Genomic DNA, 17714 nt, shown 5'->3' with positions numbered 1-17714 from the left:
GTACTATGAGTACTGCAGATCCCATTCACTGCACATTGCATAGCAGCCCAGGCTAAATGTGTTAGCCCAGTTGAATGACCTCCAGTATCTCATGACCGTTATACCCAGACCCACTTGTTTATTTTTTCTCCTGTTGACCTTTTCTTTAGTGTGACGACTTCTGGAGTAACCACTACGACTGGTTGAGTTTCAGCTTGTTCTACTTCATGTACAGTATAAGCTAATATTCTATAGCCAACTTGATTTTTAGACCGGGCAGACATAGTAATAGACATAGTCACAGTGTTGGATCTAGGGGCAGATCTTTATGCACTGACTGTTGCTTTTTGGTCTTTGATTTAATGTTGCAACATAAATTTCTTTACTAGACATCAGGAGTACTACAGGAAAATGACAGGTAAGTAAAGAGCTTAAATCTCCTCTTAAAACTCTCAGTTAGCCTCTGGATAGATTTCATAAACTCACTATATCCTTGACACTTGAAAGGTGCTTATGAATAAGATTGTACTATTATTATATTAATAAGGTTCATCATTAGCCTATAGCATAACATTAGTTCATGCTAAAGCATTCCTACAGCATACTCACTACAGTCTATTAGCCTACACACTTAAAAATGGTTCATAAAGGGTTCTTTAGTAGAGAAAATAGCTCTATATAGAGCCATGGACACTCAAAAGACCCTTCATATTGATGGAGAATGTGCTGAAGATGGTGCTGTACAGAACACAAAGGCTTCTTATGTTCTTACAATGTTAAGCTTGTAACAAAAGCAGAGCCCTTTTTGGTGCTACATAAGACTTTTCAAAAGGTACTATGTAGAAGTACGTACAACGCATCCTCCATCGGTCTAAAGAACACTTTTATGATGCAAGGAACCCTTTAATCATGAAAAGGGTTCTTTGAGTGTCCATGGTTCTATGTATAACTATTTTCTTTGCTAAAGAACCCTTGAAGAACCATCTTTTTTGAGTGTGTACATCTTGCTTCAATCATGCCTATAGCACTCACTATCATTTATCATGATTTCCTGTAGCATTCTCACTGGTGCTTACTAGCATATTTCATGTTAAGGCATTCCAACAGCCTGTTAGCATTGTTCTTTAGCCTTTAGCATGCTTCATGTTAAAGCTTTCCATTAGCATTCTCACTATTGCTTATTAGCTTATAGCACACTTCATGCTAAAGGTTGTTAACCAACATGAACAGCTTGAGCAAGCTAGTTGACCAGCATGATCAGGCTGGTCCACCAGCTTGGACAGGCAGGGTGACCAGTTTAATCAGTTGATTTAATCAGCATGGGGTATGTTTTCATGTTTTCAAGTCCAACTGGATGATCAACAACCTTGACCATCAAAGACCAGCTTAGACCATTTAAAACCACCAAAAACTGGACTTAGGTATTGTTTAATATGCAAATGCTGCTGTATTAATACCAGAGATCTGTTAGTTCCATTAAAGTGACAATAAACTAGTTCAACTCCATAAGAGAAAGTACTCTAACCCTTTGGCAACCTACAATAACACACTACATTCAATTAAAATCACACACCAATTAAGTTTTATTATTTTTAAAATTAATTCTGCGTGCCAGCATATCCTTTCGACCTCTTCCTCTATCCAATGAACTGAGACATTTCAGTCATCTAATGGCCATCTGTTCCTCTGGTCTGGCAGCAGGAAGAAGGTCAGAGAAAAAACTGAGCCATTAATCAAATATGGATGGCCTCTGATTAATCAAGCCTGCATCAGAGGAGGGATCACATTAGTGAGCATCATGGTGTAAATATTTATTGCTGCTTTATTGTCAGGTTTCAGTCCAAGAACCCACCTGCTTTTGTAGCCAGGTGGTAGAATAGAATATGGGAAAGCCCAAATAAAAAGCTGGTTGCAAGATAAAGTGTCTGAATCTTAACCAGAGTTTGTTTAAAAAGTACATTTTTCTTTTACTTAGGAATTCCTACTGTCTACACGTAACTGTCTTATTAAATAATAGTCCAATTTGATACCCCAAGTGAAAAAGGGATCTTCTTATATGATATATGCTGTATATGGTAGTAAGTAAATAAATAATCTGCTGTATTACATTCACTGTTTTGGTGTTGCAACTATTTCACCACATGTTTCTACTGTGCTTTTATATCATTGTCTCTCTGTTTATCAGTATGTATCTCTTTTTCTCTTTCAGAGGCTCACCAGGCCTTTGTGACTCTGGCTACTACTGACGTCTACTGTAAGGGGAGTCTAGTGGTGGGCAAGCGTTTACGAAAGCATGGAACGACTCGAAAATTGGTGGTGATGATCTCTCCCAATATTAGCAGAGAGACGCAGTAAGGATCTTTCAAATCTGAAGTCTTGCTTCAAAATGCACCATGAAAATGGTTAACTGTGAATAACAATTTGTGGGCATTAATTCATTTGACTTTAGAAATTGATTCAGTGCATCAAGAAATGTAAAATTCTGTCTTAATTAAATTTGATTCTTTGGGTACCAAGCTTTTTACTGTCTGAAAACAGCATGTTTTTTTTTTATTCTGGCCTAGAAAGACTACATATACATACTGCATACTGACCACATTCAGATCAATGCATTGTTAAACCCTAGTGTCCATAAATTAACATTATTTTTAATGCACTGACAAATGTAATGCACTGATAAAATCTATGTAAAAGCAATTCATCTAGAAGCATTCCACTCAAGGAGTTCATCAGTTGAGTCCTGTCACTGTTACTCATCCATGCACAGTAATTGTCTTGTGTTTATGTGTCCTCAGTGTGTCTTTAGAGGATGTGTTTGATGAGATCATAGTGGTGGATGTGTTGGACAGCAGGGACAGTGCTCACCTCTCCTGGCTGAGGCGTCCTGACCTGGGTGTCACTTTCACCAAGATTCATTGCTGGACACTCACACACTACACTAAGTGTGTGTTTCTAGATGCTGATACACTCGTGAGTGTTCACCAAAGTAATACACTCACTGTCCTTCAGGAACTGTATAGGTGCACATTGTAGGTTTACAGTTACTGACGGAAGCCCATCTGTTGATGCATAATTTATCAGTCCACCTTCACCCCGTCAATCAAAGAGGCACCGCCACAGGGCCACCGCTGACCAGGTATTATTTGGGAGGTGGATCATTCTCAGCCCAACAGTGGCATGGACAAAATATTGGTTTATGTTCATCTAAACTTTTTATTTTTGCTTTGCATTGTTTAATTGAAAGTATGTATTTATTTATAGATTTTTTTATATAAACCAGTTTAGTTGCTTGTTTTACATTACAACTTTTTTTATATATCTCAATTGACAAACAATATTGTACAGTGTAGATATGCTGTCAGAGACTGCATCACATCCACAATTATCATCCTCCAGCTCTTCATCAGTGATCAGTTACTGATTACAGTAGACTGTTGACTGGGTAGCACAGCACTCACTACCATGCTACTACCATGTTGGTGTCACTGCAGTGCTGAGAATGGTCCTCCACCTTAAAATCAGCTGTGGCTCTATGGTTTTTATTGATGCACCTAATCTGCTAACCTGCTGACTGAGTCAGCTTTGTTTTGTCTGTCAAGTCGAAAAATAATTTGACCATTTTGAGTTTTTATTTAGGTTCATTCTTTAAAGACTTCCTTAGATTAGCCATGGGTAGCAATAACTTCAACAAGTGCCAGTTCTGTGCAAATCATACATTCTTTCACATGCCATTTGAATTTTTTTGAATTTAGCCATTCCCTTTAGCAGTCTTTCTATCTATTGTTAAAAAAAAATACAATAGAAAATGGTGCACTTAATTATAGACTGTAAAAACAGAACAACACCAGCTAATTAACTAGAAACATACTTTGAATGCCATTTGGAAAGATTATATTGTGTATTTTCAATCTGGAAAAGAATAGTAGAGAACATGCTACTGAAACATGGACACAAGCTTGTTCAGAGGAAGGGCGCCAATGTCCTATTTTTCCAATATATATTTGTATATATATAATAATAATAATAATATATTTGCCACATAAACATCTCTGTTCTATAATTCTGCAAATGACAAATGTTTGCCCAAATGTATATTGTTATTGAAGCTCAGACAGGCGCCAACCAACTGGACTTTTTACATTGGTCTTCAATTGACAGTGAACGCCAGTCAGTGCAAAAGTACCCCAATGTGTATTTCAGTATTTGCTCTAGACTATAATATAAAGTGAATCACTACTGAAAAATTATGTTCATGGCATGTCACTCAAAGAACCTGTTCTCCTTGCTGACAAAGCAAACAGTGAAAACATTTGGGCAGGCTTGTGTTTAAAGGCCATGGCCAGCCAAATAGACTTCAAAAGACTGTGATAAATGTGTGTTTTCACAAAGATTTCACAAAGAGTTGATGTCCAGTGGTCCACACCCAACTGCAGTCATATTGCCCTGCTGTCACAACTATAATTGCTTTGTGTTCAATAATACTATACTTGTTACAAACACTTTGTGTATGATTTAATGGCTGATAAAAACACTTCATAAATGTTGTTAAGCAGAATGTGGTCGGCACTTGGGCTATCATTGCTGGATTCCTGCTTTTACCAGTAATCATGTGATATCCATTACGCAATTGCCTCCCTCATAACCAATTGTAATCAAACAGCCAAAACATTTTTGGTGTCTGAAGTTTGCTTCTTTATTATTTCTGCAGTGATGAGGCTAATATAGCTAACAAGTAATGTCAGCTTAGGTACACCAATTACTATTTAGCTAAATTCATGCCTATGTCAAATAGCCTTGTTTACATGGTTTCCGACACTCTGTGCTTTTAGACAGGCTTAAAGTGAAAAGTACAGGCAAAATTCCGATTTGAAGATGCCTGCTCCTACTGGTTTTAGCTATAATGTATAGTCACCAAGCACTATTGGGAACATCTGTACATCTACTTTTTAATGCAATGAACTAGTCAGCCAATCATGTGGCAGCAGTGCAGTGCATAAAATCCATGCAGATATGTGCCAGCAGCTTCATGTAATGTTCACATCAACCATCAGAATGGGAAAAAATGTAACTTCAACCATGGCATGGCTGTTGTTTGACATAGACAAGCTGGTTTGAGTAATTACATAACTGCTGATCTGGAATTTTCATGCACAACATTCTCTAAAGCTTACTCAGAATGGTGCAATAGAGAAAAAACATCCAGTGAGCAGAAGTTCTTGTTAATGACAAAAATAATGTCAAAAATATTGTTAGGTCAGCAGAGATTGGCCAAACTGGTTGAGCTGACAGAAATGCTACAGTAACTCAGATAACTACTCTCTACAAATACGGTGAACAGAAAAGTATCTCAGAAGGTGCATCACTTCAAACCTTGAGGTGGATGGGCTACAACAGCAGAAGACCACGTTGAGTTCCATTTCTATCAGCCAAGCACAGAAAGCTTGAAGACTGGAAAAATGTAGCTTGGTCTGTAGTTCAGGCTGGTGGAGGTGGTGTAATGGTGTGGGGAATGTGTTTTTGACACATGTTAAATCCAGTCCGTTATTGCTTGAATGTCACAGTCCATTTGAGCATTGTTGCTGCCCATGTGCATTTCTCTATGGCCACAATTTACCATCTTTTAATATCTACTTCCAGCATGATAATGCATAATGTCAAGTAAAAGATCATCTCAAAATGATTTCATGAAAAAGATAATGAGTTCAGTGTCCTTTAGTGGGCTTTCCAGTCACTGGATCTGAATCCAGTATAGCATGTATGGGATGTTTAAGATATGGGGTGTATGGGATGTGCGGAGATGTGCAGCATGACAGTGCACCTGAAAAATCTATAGAAACTGCATGATCAAATCATGTCAACATGGACCAGAATATCAAAGAAATGTTTCCAACATCTTGTGGAATCCATGCCATGAAGAACCGATGCTGTTTTGATGCTGTATTAGTAAAGTGGTCCTAGTCATTTGTGGCAAACATGATGATTTATATGTGTAGTTTATATGTGCAATCCCAGTGAACAAAGAATGCCTTTGAATGTCCAAAATCTGTAAAAAATTTGTCTGTCATGGACATATTATGACGATAAATTTGTGTCTATAATCCATGTTATGTCCATTTTAAGTCACTTAATGACTTATAATTTCAATAAATTTATAATTTCAATCATTTCAATAGATGTTAAAATTCGCTTGTTGGTGACCTATTCATATTGGCGACCGCTTCATAACGTCAATGGATGTCCAAGGTTAGTTTTGAAAAGTTGATTAGATAATGACCTATTAATAATGGTCATGTGTGACCAAAAACTGTTTAAAGGACAGTTTGTCAGGAACTTTTTTCCAGTCCGTCTATTTTGGGAGCCCAATATTGTTAAAGATGCCCCATGTTGAATTAAACATGTAGCGTAGCGTAGAATCACTTTTAAAACTAATACTACTAATACCGATCATGATAATATGTTCTTTGTGAAATAATGCCCTTGCAATCCATTTTCAGTTTAAGTGTCCACCTAACTAAGTTTGTTTTGTTTGATGTTTAATGGAACCAAACTCGTGTTGGCTAACTACACATAGAATTACTTTAACATGCACTTTATTTAACCATTGTAAAGTAGATTGATTGCAGTGCAAAGTCATTGAAGTGGATTTTGTTCTGGTAACAGTGTGTGATTACTGTAAGTTATTTATAATAACATTTTGTAAATTAAGTTTATTTTTTTTATTAAAATGTATAAATAAACATAATTTGTGCTTGTTGTGTATGTACAGCAGTTTATTACAAAAATCACATTAAATTGCAACCTATTATATAAAAAAAAGAAGCAAACTTCAGACTTTTTATGGTAAGGGCAACATTACTCATTGTTATAGAAATGAGGGGCTGATATTTGATCTGTCTTATACTCTTCTGTGTTTTCTCAGGTGTTGGGTAATGTAGATGAGCTATTCGATCGAGAGGAGTTGTCAGCGGCTGCAGATCCAGGCTGGCCGGATTGCTTCAATTCTGGAGTCTTTGTTTTCAGACCCTGCCTGGACACCTACTTGCGCCTGCTGGAGCATGCTGACCTGCATGGCAGCTTTGACGGTGAAGTGAAGGAAATTGTTGTGGTATACGTTCTCAAAACCAAGATAAAAGTTCTTTGGAGGGTTCTTCTTCTTCTTATTATTATTTATTTTTTGGTAAATGAGATGTGCATATGAACCTTAAGATTTAAAGAACCTGCACATAATGTAAAGGTTCTTTACCCAACCACATGCCCAAGTCAAGAACTATTTAGGTATCTTTATTTTTTTGAATGCAGCTGCAGAAAAGCTAATCATTTCAGGCACATTCAGTGTAACTCTGATGCAAAGTCCTGAAGCTTTTCAGTGAATGAAATACACCAATCAAGCATAACATTATGACCTCCTCCTTGTTTCTGCGCTCATTGTCCATTTTATCAGCTCCACTTGCTATACAGGTGCACTTTATAGTTCTACAATTACAGACTGTAGTCCGTCTGTTTCTCTGTATACTTTTACCCTGTTCTTCAGTGGTCAGGACCCCCATGGACCCTCACAGAGCAAGTATTATTTGGGTGGTGGATCATTCTCAGCACTGCAGTAACACTGACATGGTTGTGGTGTGTTAGTGTGTGTTGGGCTGGTACGAGTGGATCAGACTAGTGCTGCTGGAGTTTCAAACACCTCAGTGTCGCTGCTGGACTGAAAGTAGTCCACTACCCAATAATATCCAGCCTGCATCATCTCTGACATTACATCTATAATGTGGTCTGATAAAGTAGAAATGTCTAATAAAGTGGACAGTGAGTGGACACAGTGTTTAAAAACTCCAGCAGCTCAGCTGTGTCTAAACGACTTGTACCAGCACAACACACACTAACACATAACCACCACACCAGTGTTACTGCAGTGCTGAGAATGTTCCACCACTCAAATAGTTCCTGCTGTGTGAGGGTCCATGGGGGGCCTGACCACTGGAGAACAGGGTGAAAGGGGGCTAATAAAGTATCAGAGAATCAGATGGACTACAGTCTGTACCTGTAGAAATACAAAGTGCACCTATACAGTAAGTGGAGCTGATAAAATGGACAATGAGCATAGAAACAAGGAGGTGGTCATAATGTTATGCCTGATCAGCTGTCCTGCACTGTGCCACTTTCAAAAAGCAGTCCAGGCACTCCTTATAACTTCAGTGTGAGTGAATAGGCAGACATATGTAATTGCACTGGTTTTTGTGATATCATAGTCAACAATGACTTCAAAACAGGCTGTTTATGCAGTTTCCATGGACAGATCCTATGAACAAATGGGAATAAATGGACTGTTTCATTTCAAAAAAGCATGAAATAATGATCTTTCCATGATATGAGCCTTTTAACGTTGCATTTTGTTTTTTAGGAGGTGACCAAGGACTTCTAAACTCTTTCTTCAGTGACTGGGCAACAAAAGACATCAACAAACATCTACCGTTTATTTATAACCTAAGTGCCAGTGCACTGTACACATACTTACCTGCTTTCCACAAGTATGTATTCAACAGCAAACCATAAACCAAAATGTAAACAAAGGAATAAAGGGGAATTATTTTTTAATGAAGTTATTTTCTTTATGCTGATCGTTTGGTGTTATGCAGGTATGGTCATCAGGCAAGAATTATTCACTTCCTGGGTGCAACCAAGCCCTGGAACTTCCGATACAACCAACACCCGTCCAGTGGCGTTGATCCATTGGATTTCAGCAGGAATTTGGAGCACTATGTAAATTTATGGTGGGAGGAGTACAACAGCCAGACAGACCAGCAAGTAAGAGAACCTTATCAATTTGAGCATTTTTTAGCATGTAAAAGGTACATTCTCACTAACAATTATCATATTTTATTATTCACACACACACACACACACACACACACACACACACACACACACACACACACACACACACACACACACACACACACACACACACACACATTTTCTTCTCTCTCTGGCTCTCAATGAAGGTGGTCGCACTTTCTCCCTCTCCTCTCCCTTATCTCTCCTGCTTCGCTTCTCCAGTCTTGTCTAGTCTACTGTCTTTACTTGAGAGACTCTCTCCGCTCTGCTCTTCAAACTAAGAAAAATGGATTTGATCAAATGGTTTCTCAATGCAATTGACACCATCTTCTCGACAAGAAGTCTGGGTTCGGGGGAACCAGCCTGTCCTGCCGGAAAGTTTGCAGCTGGCTACACGAAGGACATGGAAAGGTGGCGAGTCATGTGCCTGGCGGCTCTTTCCGTGGAGGGTATTGAGGGCGTCTATTCGGAACCATGATTACAGGTATTTTGCTGATTGGTTTAGGCATTGCCCTGGTTTATCACGAGATTCAGAAAATGAGGACAGCTGTCCATGGCCCCTTAAAGCTGCCCGACATGATTGACATGGTGGGCAGAGCTGTCAGCACTCAGACTGTGACCACAAATCGCAACACGGAAACATCATGGAGAAGCTGGCAGCTTTGCAAAGGAATATGGATCGATTGAGAGACCTGATGGACAAAACAGACTAGGTGAGTAGTCGTGAAAAGGCGACTACTGGCCTGAAGGCCAAAATAATCCTGTTAATCTGCTTTTGGCTCCCCGTATCAGCACTGGCCTTGGCCAAGGCCGCTGCCGGAACAACAAATTCCTCCAGAAGAACACTGCAGCGAGACACTCTTTTTATCCCTTCACCCACTCCCCCAAACACCTGCTGATTGTTGACTCTGCCCGGGACCCCTGCAAGGTTGTCTCCATGGCAATTTGCTGTGTTATCGCTATGACACCCAGTGGACTGAGGTACCTAGACTGGGATGCCAGGCGAAGCGCCTTCTCCAGGCCCCCCTTAATTCCTCCCCACCCCCTTCCCCACACCTTCGCCACTTTTACCCACCTCATGATGAATAAGTCAATAGAAATGGTACAAAAATACTTGGAATAAAATATTACCACCTTAACATACAGTTAAGATTTATTTCCCTCATCCAATAAAGTAACCAATAAATGATTAGTATTGAGGAGGTGGGGCTCTTGAGCATGTAAAGAGACTGCCCCTCACCCCTCACAAAAAAGAAAAAAATGACTTGAGGCGCTCTTTTCTAGAGAAGATGGTGCTTTTTTCTTGAAGAAATGTCTATTTTCAGAGATAATGAATGTCTTTCAACATGTAAACCATCTTCTTTTATATTTTTTCTTTGTGTTCAACATATTCAAGATCAACTGTTGAGGTGTCCAGTCCAATTGGCCTTAAAGCACAAGTTATTCCATCCATCCATCCATCCATTGTCTAATCCGCTTCTCCGTCAGGGTCGCGGGGGGGTGCTGGAGCCTATCCCAGCAGTCTTCGGGCCGAAGGCAGGATACACCCTGGACAGGTCGCCAGTCAATCGCAGGCACAAGTTATTCATTTCAAGATATATTTATAAGGATATTAGATATAAGATAGATAAGTTGGGAATCAAATAAAAATAAGTGGGTTTCCAAACACCTTATTTGGTATATATATATATATATATTTATATGTGCACCTGGTTGACCACCAAATCAGACAAACAGTACTAAGTTTTCGTCATTGAGAGAGAGGAGAAAATCAAACTCCACTCTTCAGATCTGAATAAATCCACAGGTGTTTCTGTGAATCCTGGTCTTCAGTAATGTGAACACATTAGATACTGAAACATTTGATCATTTTGAGTTATTGAGCCTTCTGTGTAGTTTTCTGTTAAGAATTTGTTTTCAATCCTGCCTCCCACCCTATGACCGCTGGGGTAGGCTCCAGCACCCCCGAAAGAGGAGCGGCTTAGAAGATGTGTGTGTGTGTGTGTGTGTGTGTGTGAGTGTGTGTGTGTGTGTGTGTGTCTATTTGTTTTCTGTTTTTTTATTTACACAGAATAACTTGTACTAATGGACATTTTGACTGGTAATTGAATAAATGAAGGATGGTTTCTGACCTCTGCACAGCACTCTACACTTAGTACATAACAACAGACGTCTAGAGTATCTCTACACAATCAAAAAGGTTCTTTGGAACGATCCGATAGAAGAGCCTTTAAAAAATGTTTTTTGTAAATAAAGTGAGTGAATATGAGAAATCGTTCAAAAAAATCTCATCATTTAAAGGTGCTGTACCAATTACAGGGTTTTCTTAGAGCTGTGGGTCCGAGCTAGGAACCTTTATGTATACGAGTGCATGTGTTCTCTTTGGGTATTTATTTTTCATTTACTACACAAGGTTAGAATCCACCTCCCAATAAAACCTGCAATAGAGGAGGATGCAGCTGTGTGTTTATCTCTTCTTGCCTTTTTTCACTAAAGAGGAAGCAGCCTTTGGCAGCACTACAGACGGCTCCTCAGCCTCAAAGCCAAGAGTCCCAGAGTAGCGAAGAGGAGACGCTCAGCCAGCCGCATGGAGATTTGACTTTGAACGTGCCCTCCTCATGTTGTCAGCTGGAGAAGATGATGGGGAATGAGCGGATTTTGGCAGTGAGTGAGCTGTTTTTCTCTCTGTCTTTCTCTGTGAAATCTCACTTAAAGGCGAATCCCACTATTTTTTCCAAACTTTCTCTGTAATTAAATGGTTAAGATGTAAACAAAGTCATTCAGAGTGGTTTGACGTGAGATTGTAATTGTTCGCAGTGGTGGTGATAGGAACCAGATGTCTGGAGAGTTTAATGCTCCCTTTATTAAAAGTTATCACATGAAATATGATGACCGATGCCTGAGAGATTGTTTTACAATAGCTTTAAGGTCAGGTTTGGCCTAAAACTAAAACTTGATCAGATGCATTCATGGTGGAGAGGTAAATGCAAGGCGCTGTTAGGCAAAGTAGGCAAAGAAAAAGCAAAGTAAGGCAAAGAAAAACTTTGTTTTCAGATTTAATATCATCACCATTACATGTAAAAAGTTAGAAGACTCATGTAGGTTTACTAGTCATTTTGGAAAGTGAATGGAATGGATATATTTGTGTTGCAGGCATCATGACCCCTGGTTCCTATCACCACCACTGTAAAGAATACACATTTGTAGTTTCTCTAAATGTACCATTTCACACAAAACCACTCTGAATAACTTTGTTTATATCTAAATGATTGAATTATGCAAACATTTAGAAAAATCAGAGGAATTTCTCTTGTAGTTTCTTACTTCATGTTCCTGGTCATATTAAGTATTGAATACAATTCATCATGTCATGTTATTCAAATGACAAAATTCTTGTTTCCACTTTATTTGCGGTATAGCAGTTGAAATGGAATGATTTTTGCCTGCCTTGAATTCTGTCTGACTTTTCATTGTCCACCAGTAGGTGGGGGAAAACAATATTAACCCATCATCACCCTCAATCATCCAGCAAAACAGTCTGCTAGCCCAAAGACCCTCCCTGAAAACGTGTTTCGCTCAGAAATATGTCACAGTACAGTAAGGGAGATTTCTCATTTATGATGACTTTAAAGTTATTCAGCCCAGTATCAAAATTACACAATTGACCCTTTACTCTAAAGGTTTGATCAGCCAAGACATGTTTAATGTCTCTTTGCTTCTTTAGTTTTGCACTGGAGCTATCAGACAAATGTGGCTAAGTATTACAGCAAAATTCAGCCTTGCAGCTACAATGCAGACAGAAAAACTAGATTTAGATAGTATTATTTTTACATAATTGCTACAAATAAAAATGTAAACTCTATTTTGAGCATTTACTGCATTTCGTAGATTATTTAGTTGAATGTTATTATTTAAGGATATACTAAGCATCTAAAACGTATCTACAGCGGACCATCCAAATAAAATGTTACCTAATACTGTTATCTGTGAATTACTGCAGTATATTAATGAAAGTAAAATTACAGACACTTATTGTTTAACATCACAAAAAGCCCTAGGCCTTCCCTGAAGCTCTAATTAAATCCAGCCCTGAGGGTTCCCCACTGGATTTTCAAGAATCTATTACATTCAACGTAACATCCATTTGCATTTAATAGATATTTAGTAGAACATAATTGGGTGGTGGGTCAGAAAACCTCTGTCTTAGCATACATTAAACCACGGTTCTTGTCCTCCTGTAATGTTTCATCAAAGTGTATTGACTTTAGCCGATCTTCTGTATTTTGATTGTGACTATGTACCAGCAGGTGGGTAAAACAATAATAATGAAAATAACATTAATCAGTAATAACATGTGTCATCTCTAGCTCAGGTACAGTCAGGTAGTTTAGAGATCCTTCCTAATACTGTGTTTCAATCACAAATATACGGAAGTACGGAAGGAAGGCGTTATGATCTCCCATTCACACTGACTCACTCTTCTCTCTGACTTTTCTGTCTCTCTCTCTCTCTCTCTCTCTCTCTCTCTCTCACACACACACTCTTCTTTCTCTCTCCCTCTCTCAGTCTCTCTCTCTCTCTCTCTCTCACACACACACACTCTTCTTTCTCTCTCCCTCTCTCAGTCTCTCTCTCTCTCTCTCTCTCTCTCTCTCTCTCTCTCTCTCTCTCACACACACACACACACACTCTTCTTTCTCTCTCCCTCTCTCAGTCTCTCTCTCTCTCTCTCTCTCTCTCTCTCTCTCTCACACACACACACACTCTTCTTTCTCTCTCCCTCTCTCAGTCTCTCTCTCTCTCTCTCTCTCTCTCTTTCTCTCTCTCACACACACTCTTCTTTCTCTCTCCCTCTCTCAGTCTCTCTTTCTCTCTCTCTCTCTCTCTCTCTCTTTCTCTCTCTCACACACACTCTTCTTTCTCTCTCCCTCTCTCAGTCTCTCTCTCTCTTTCTCTCTCTCTCTCTCTCTTTCTCACACACACTCTTCTTTCTCTCTCCCTCTCTCAGTCTCTCTCTCTCTTTCTCTCTCTCTCTCTCACACACACTCTTCTTTCTCTCTCCCTCTCTCAGTCTCTCTCTCTCTTTCTCTCTCTCTCACACACACTCTTTTTTCTCTCTCCCTCTCTCAGTCTCTCTCTCTCTCTCTCTCTCTTTCTCTCTCTCTCTCACACACACTCTTTTTTCTCTCTCCCTCTCTCAGTCTCTCTCTCTCTCTCTCTCTCTCTCTCTCCCTCTCTCAGTCTCTCTCTTTTTCTCTCTCTCACTCACTCTCTCTCTCTGTGTGTGTCACAATAAAAGAGCTCCACCTTGTCTTTAGAGGATCAGCAATAAGCCCTCCAGGCATCAGTTCTTTAAGTCACCACTGAAGAATGTAGGCACACCTAGTGAAAAACGCATCAGCTCCAACACACAACATGGAGAACACATAAAAATCTGGTTTACACTGAATGTAATTCCACACGACTACTGTACCTCAGATGTTTGTTAGTGTTATTGACAATATGGTCTCTTAACACGACAGAGTTCTGACCTGAGTGACGCTGAGGAATCAGACTGCTCAGAGTTCCAGGGCTCATCCTCTGATCAGGAAGAAGAAGATGTGGGGACAGAGTCTGCTGAAAAACTGACTGTATCAGAACCAGTCGCTGTATGTAGGACGGTGCCAAAAGCCATCATTCTTTCTCTAGATCACTGTCCTCATAGTGTGGAAACGTTGCCTTTTAATCTGATGCCATTTGACTTTAATGTTTTCAGGCCAGGGTCGAACAAAACAGGAAATGAAGTCAGACTTATTTAGTCACAAGTCAGCAAATGACTTTATTTTTCCACTGGAACTGAAAAGCCTTTGAGTTTTCCTAAGATTAATACTGCCATCTGCCTGTGAATAACTGGTACTGCATGGACTTTTAAGGACAAAGTGCACATTTGAGTCAGTGATATATTGTAGCAATGTTGCTTGTTGAGGGTTTTGTTACAACATCAAACACTACTGATGAGGCAGCTTATGAGAGTCGTTGCTATTTTAATTATTATAAGATTTAAAGTATTGCCTGCAGGTTTGCTCATGTGATTATGAGAAAGACAACAGTTGAACAGAAATATATATATACATACAAAGTGATTTAAAAATAATCAAGCGCCATATTTTTACAATCGTGAGGTGCCTAGGAACCAATCACATACCAGTGGAAAAAGGGGGTCACTGGGGGTCACTTCATGTGTACACTAGCCAAAAAAGTTTTGGCTATTACTTTCTATTAGGTAAGAAAAAATACTATCAAAGGTATTTACCAATAACTATTTGCGTTTAGTTTCAAAACAGCTTCAAAGTAACTTCCTTGCCACGAACAGCAGCTTTAGCCTAAATAACGATATAAAAGCTTTCCTTTCCAAACTGCTGTCAAAAGTGCGTATTAGAGATCTTTTGGCCTAAAGGTGGTTTAAACATTTGAAAATGTGTTATTGTTTTCAGGATAGTACTGTCACAAATATTTACATGTGCCATAATGTCTCCAACAATCTGATAATAATGTACATTGTACACTCCTGAGCAAACAGATGCAGTGCATTTCAGGGTTACTCTTTCAATTAAGACATTTTTCCGCTTTGTCTCCTTGGCAGGCTGCAGTGGAGACTGAGGTGGAACGTCGGAGGCAGTGGGAGGAGGGCCGAGCAGATTATCTGGGCAAAGATGCCTTTGAAAACATCCAGAAAAGACTTGACCAGTTCCTAAATTAGGAACAATGGTCCAACAAATTCTCATTTACATCTATCTGCTTTCACATCAACCGTTATCTAAATAACTGCTTTAATACAGCTGCTACTGAAAAAAATAAATGGCTGCTTAAACTGAAAGTCTAATAGTCAACTATACTCAACATATTGATACACAACTTTTGTTACTGATCCATATTATCAGTGCTGAAATAAAACCTTGCATCATCGAAAGGGTAACTTTGTAAAAGTGGAGAAAACATATTGAACCTTAAATGCAAGATTTTGTTCCAGTTCATTTTGGACCATTTCTATTAGTCCATTTGTGATGAAGTGTTGACATAATGTAATAATGGCTATTTAACATTTTCAAATGATCAAGATTTTGTTCTTGTACACATTGTGTGACACATACTTGACAAGTATGTATTATTTTCTATTTAATTTGTTGTTCTTAAAACATAATCACGCTGTATGTGAGTCATTTTATACTTCTAGAGCTCAGTTAGAGTCACTGATCGAGCTGATCTTAAGATTCTCATATCACATGACTGTGCAACCCCAACCTAGTTCATGTGTGTATAATGATATTCTGATGAAAAACATGTTTTACACTATTTTAACTCTTACATAAAGATTTTTGATGGATTTATGTATGATGCCTTGGCACTGCTTGGAGTTGACCTTTATCTGTCACTAGGGGGCACTCTCTCAGTTATGTGCACATTTTTTAAGGCCGTGTACTTGTATAGAGTCAGGTCAGTTTGTTCACCCATGAATGAATATAGAGTGAGTTCACATTAGATCAGCCCAACAAACAATATATTCATGAAATCCTTAATGAAGGGTATAAATTATTATCACTGTCATTTAAGGATGGGAAGCAAGTGTACATTAAGTTCACTTATGAACATTTTGGGGTCTCAAGCAATGTTTTATTTGAGGGTTGACTGCTCACCCCAGTGTATATATATATATATATATATATATATATATATATATATAGACACACAGAGGAAATGTATGATATATTAAAATTAATAAATGATACATACCTTGCTTCCACCACTTACAGCAAGACACAGCAAGACACAGCTCTGGTATACATGCAGTGTACTAAAATCATAAACATACCTTTATGGTTTGCGTTTGGTAATTTAGGGCAACAAATTTTTGGATGGTCGCAGACTTCACTACAATTAAATTTTTTATATTTTATAATTGAACTTAGTATACTTTACACTTAAAATGAATTTAATCCTTTTGTGGTCCAGATATTAAAAAAATAAATAAATATAAATAAAAATTTCCACTGATTTTTTTCCACTTTCTGCATAATTCAGTGGTTAAGATGGAAAAAAGTCACTCAGAGTGGTTTGATGTAAAATATTTTATTGTGCAGAAACTTTCTCACATTTCCCACACAACTTTTTACAGTGGTGGTGTTTGGAACCACGAGTTGCAATGTATACAACACATACAGCCATTTCATTTATGTTTCAGTGAACCCACACATGTCTTTATGTGTCCTGCTCAAAATGGTGAAAAAGTTGTCTTTAGGTACTTTATTACCTTATTACACCCTGCATGTACCAGTGCTCCAAAAATGGATTTTGAAAAATGGATTTTAGACCAAAATCTTACCAAAACTATGGAAAACAACATCTTAGGCATCAGGCAGCTAATCTGTAACCATTTGGTGTAAGAACTTTCTCTGAAGGAGCGTTTAGAAGCATTAAACTGCAGACATCTGTTTCCTTTCACTACCACTGTGAACAATTCTGACTCGGTTTTTCTAGAATGGAACATTTCACATAAAAGCACTCTAAATGACTTTGTTTATGTCTTATCCACTAAATTATGCTGGGGTTCCCATTTACACATTAATCTTTGTTAATGTGGTCATATCAGAAATATATCTGGGCAGAGACTGGTGTGTTTGCGTGTGTTGCGCTAGTACGAGTTGAGACACAGCAGTGCTGCTGAAGTGTTTAAACACTGTGTCCACTCACTGTTCACTCTACTGGACAATCCTACCTTTTTTGTCCACCTTGTGGAGGTAACGCCAGAGACAGCAGTTCATCTGCTGCACAGTTTGTGTTGGTCATCCTCTAATCCTTCATCAGTGGTCACACGACGCTGCCCACAGGACGCGGTTGGCTGGATATTTTTGGTTGGTGGACTATTA

The 17714-nt window shown here is 38.7% G+C and overlaps 1 protein-coding gene across 2 annotated transcripts; it reads left to right on the top strand.

Moving 5' to 3' along the window:
* Positions 1-152: 152 nt before the first annotated feature.
* Positions 153-16178, top strand: gyg2 (glycogenin 2). Of its 2 annotated transcripts, none has more exons than XM_017715089.1 (10): positions 153-181; positions 369-397; positions 2189-2330; positions 2775-2949; positions 6899-7061; positions 8378-8504; positions 8613-8781; positions 11308-11475; positions 14334-14459; positions 15434-16178. In XM_017715089.1, exons 2-10 carry the CDS (start codon positions 391-393, stop codon positions 15548-15550), a joined length of 1194 nt encoding a protein of 397 aa, XP_017570578.1. In that variant the 5' UTR covers positions 153-181; positions 369-390; the 3' UTR covers positions 15551-16178. The 2 variants fall into 2 exon arrangements, with proteins under 2 accessions (XP_017570578.1, XP_017570577.1); XM_017715088.1 differs by having other exon boundaries at positions 164-208.
* Positions 16179-17714: the final 1536 nt, after the last annotated feature.

This window comes from Pygocentrus nattereri, chromosome 12 (genome assembly GCF_015220715.1).
Source record: "Pygocentrus nattereri isolate fPygNat1 chromosome 12, fPygNat1.pri, whole genome shotgun sequence".
Taxonomy (NCBI): domain Eukaryota; kingdom Metazoa; phylum Chordata; class Actinopteri; order Characiformes; family Serrasalmidae; genus Pygocentrus; species Pygocentrus nattereri.
Note: the sequence above shows the minus strand (reverse complement) of the source record. Positions and strands in the feature narration are given on the sequence as shown.

Excerpts from the sequence above, each read along its gene's own strand:
- gyg2 (XM_017715089.1), top strand. Across the intron at positions 2,331-2,774 it reads AATATTAGCAGAGAGACGCA|TGTGTCTTTAGAGGATGTGT; the intron begins GTAAGGATCTTT and ends ATGTGTCCTCAG. Across the intron at positions 8,782-11,307 it reads ACAGCCAGACAGACCAGCAA|AGGAAGCAGCCTTTGGCAGC; the intron begins GTAAGAGAACCT and ends TTTTCACTAAAG.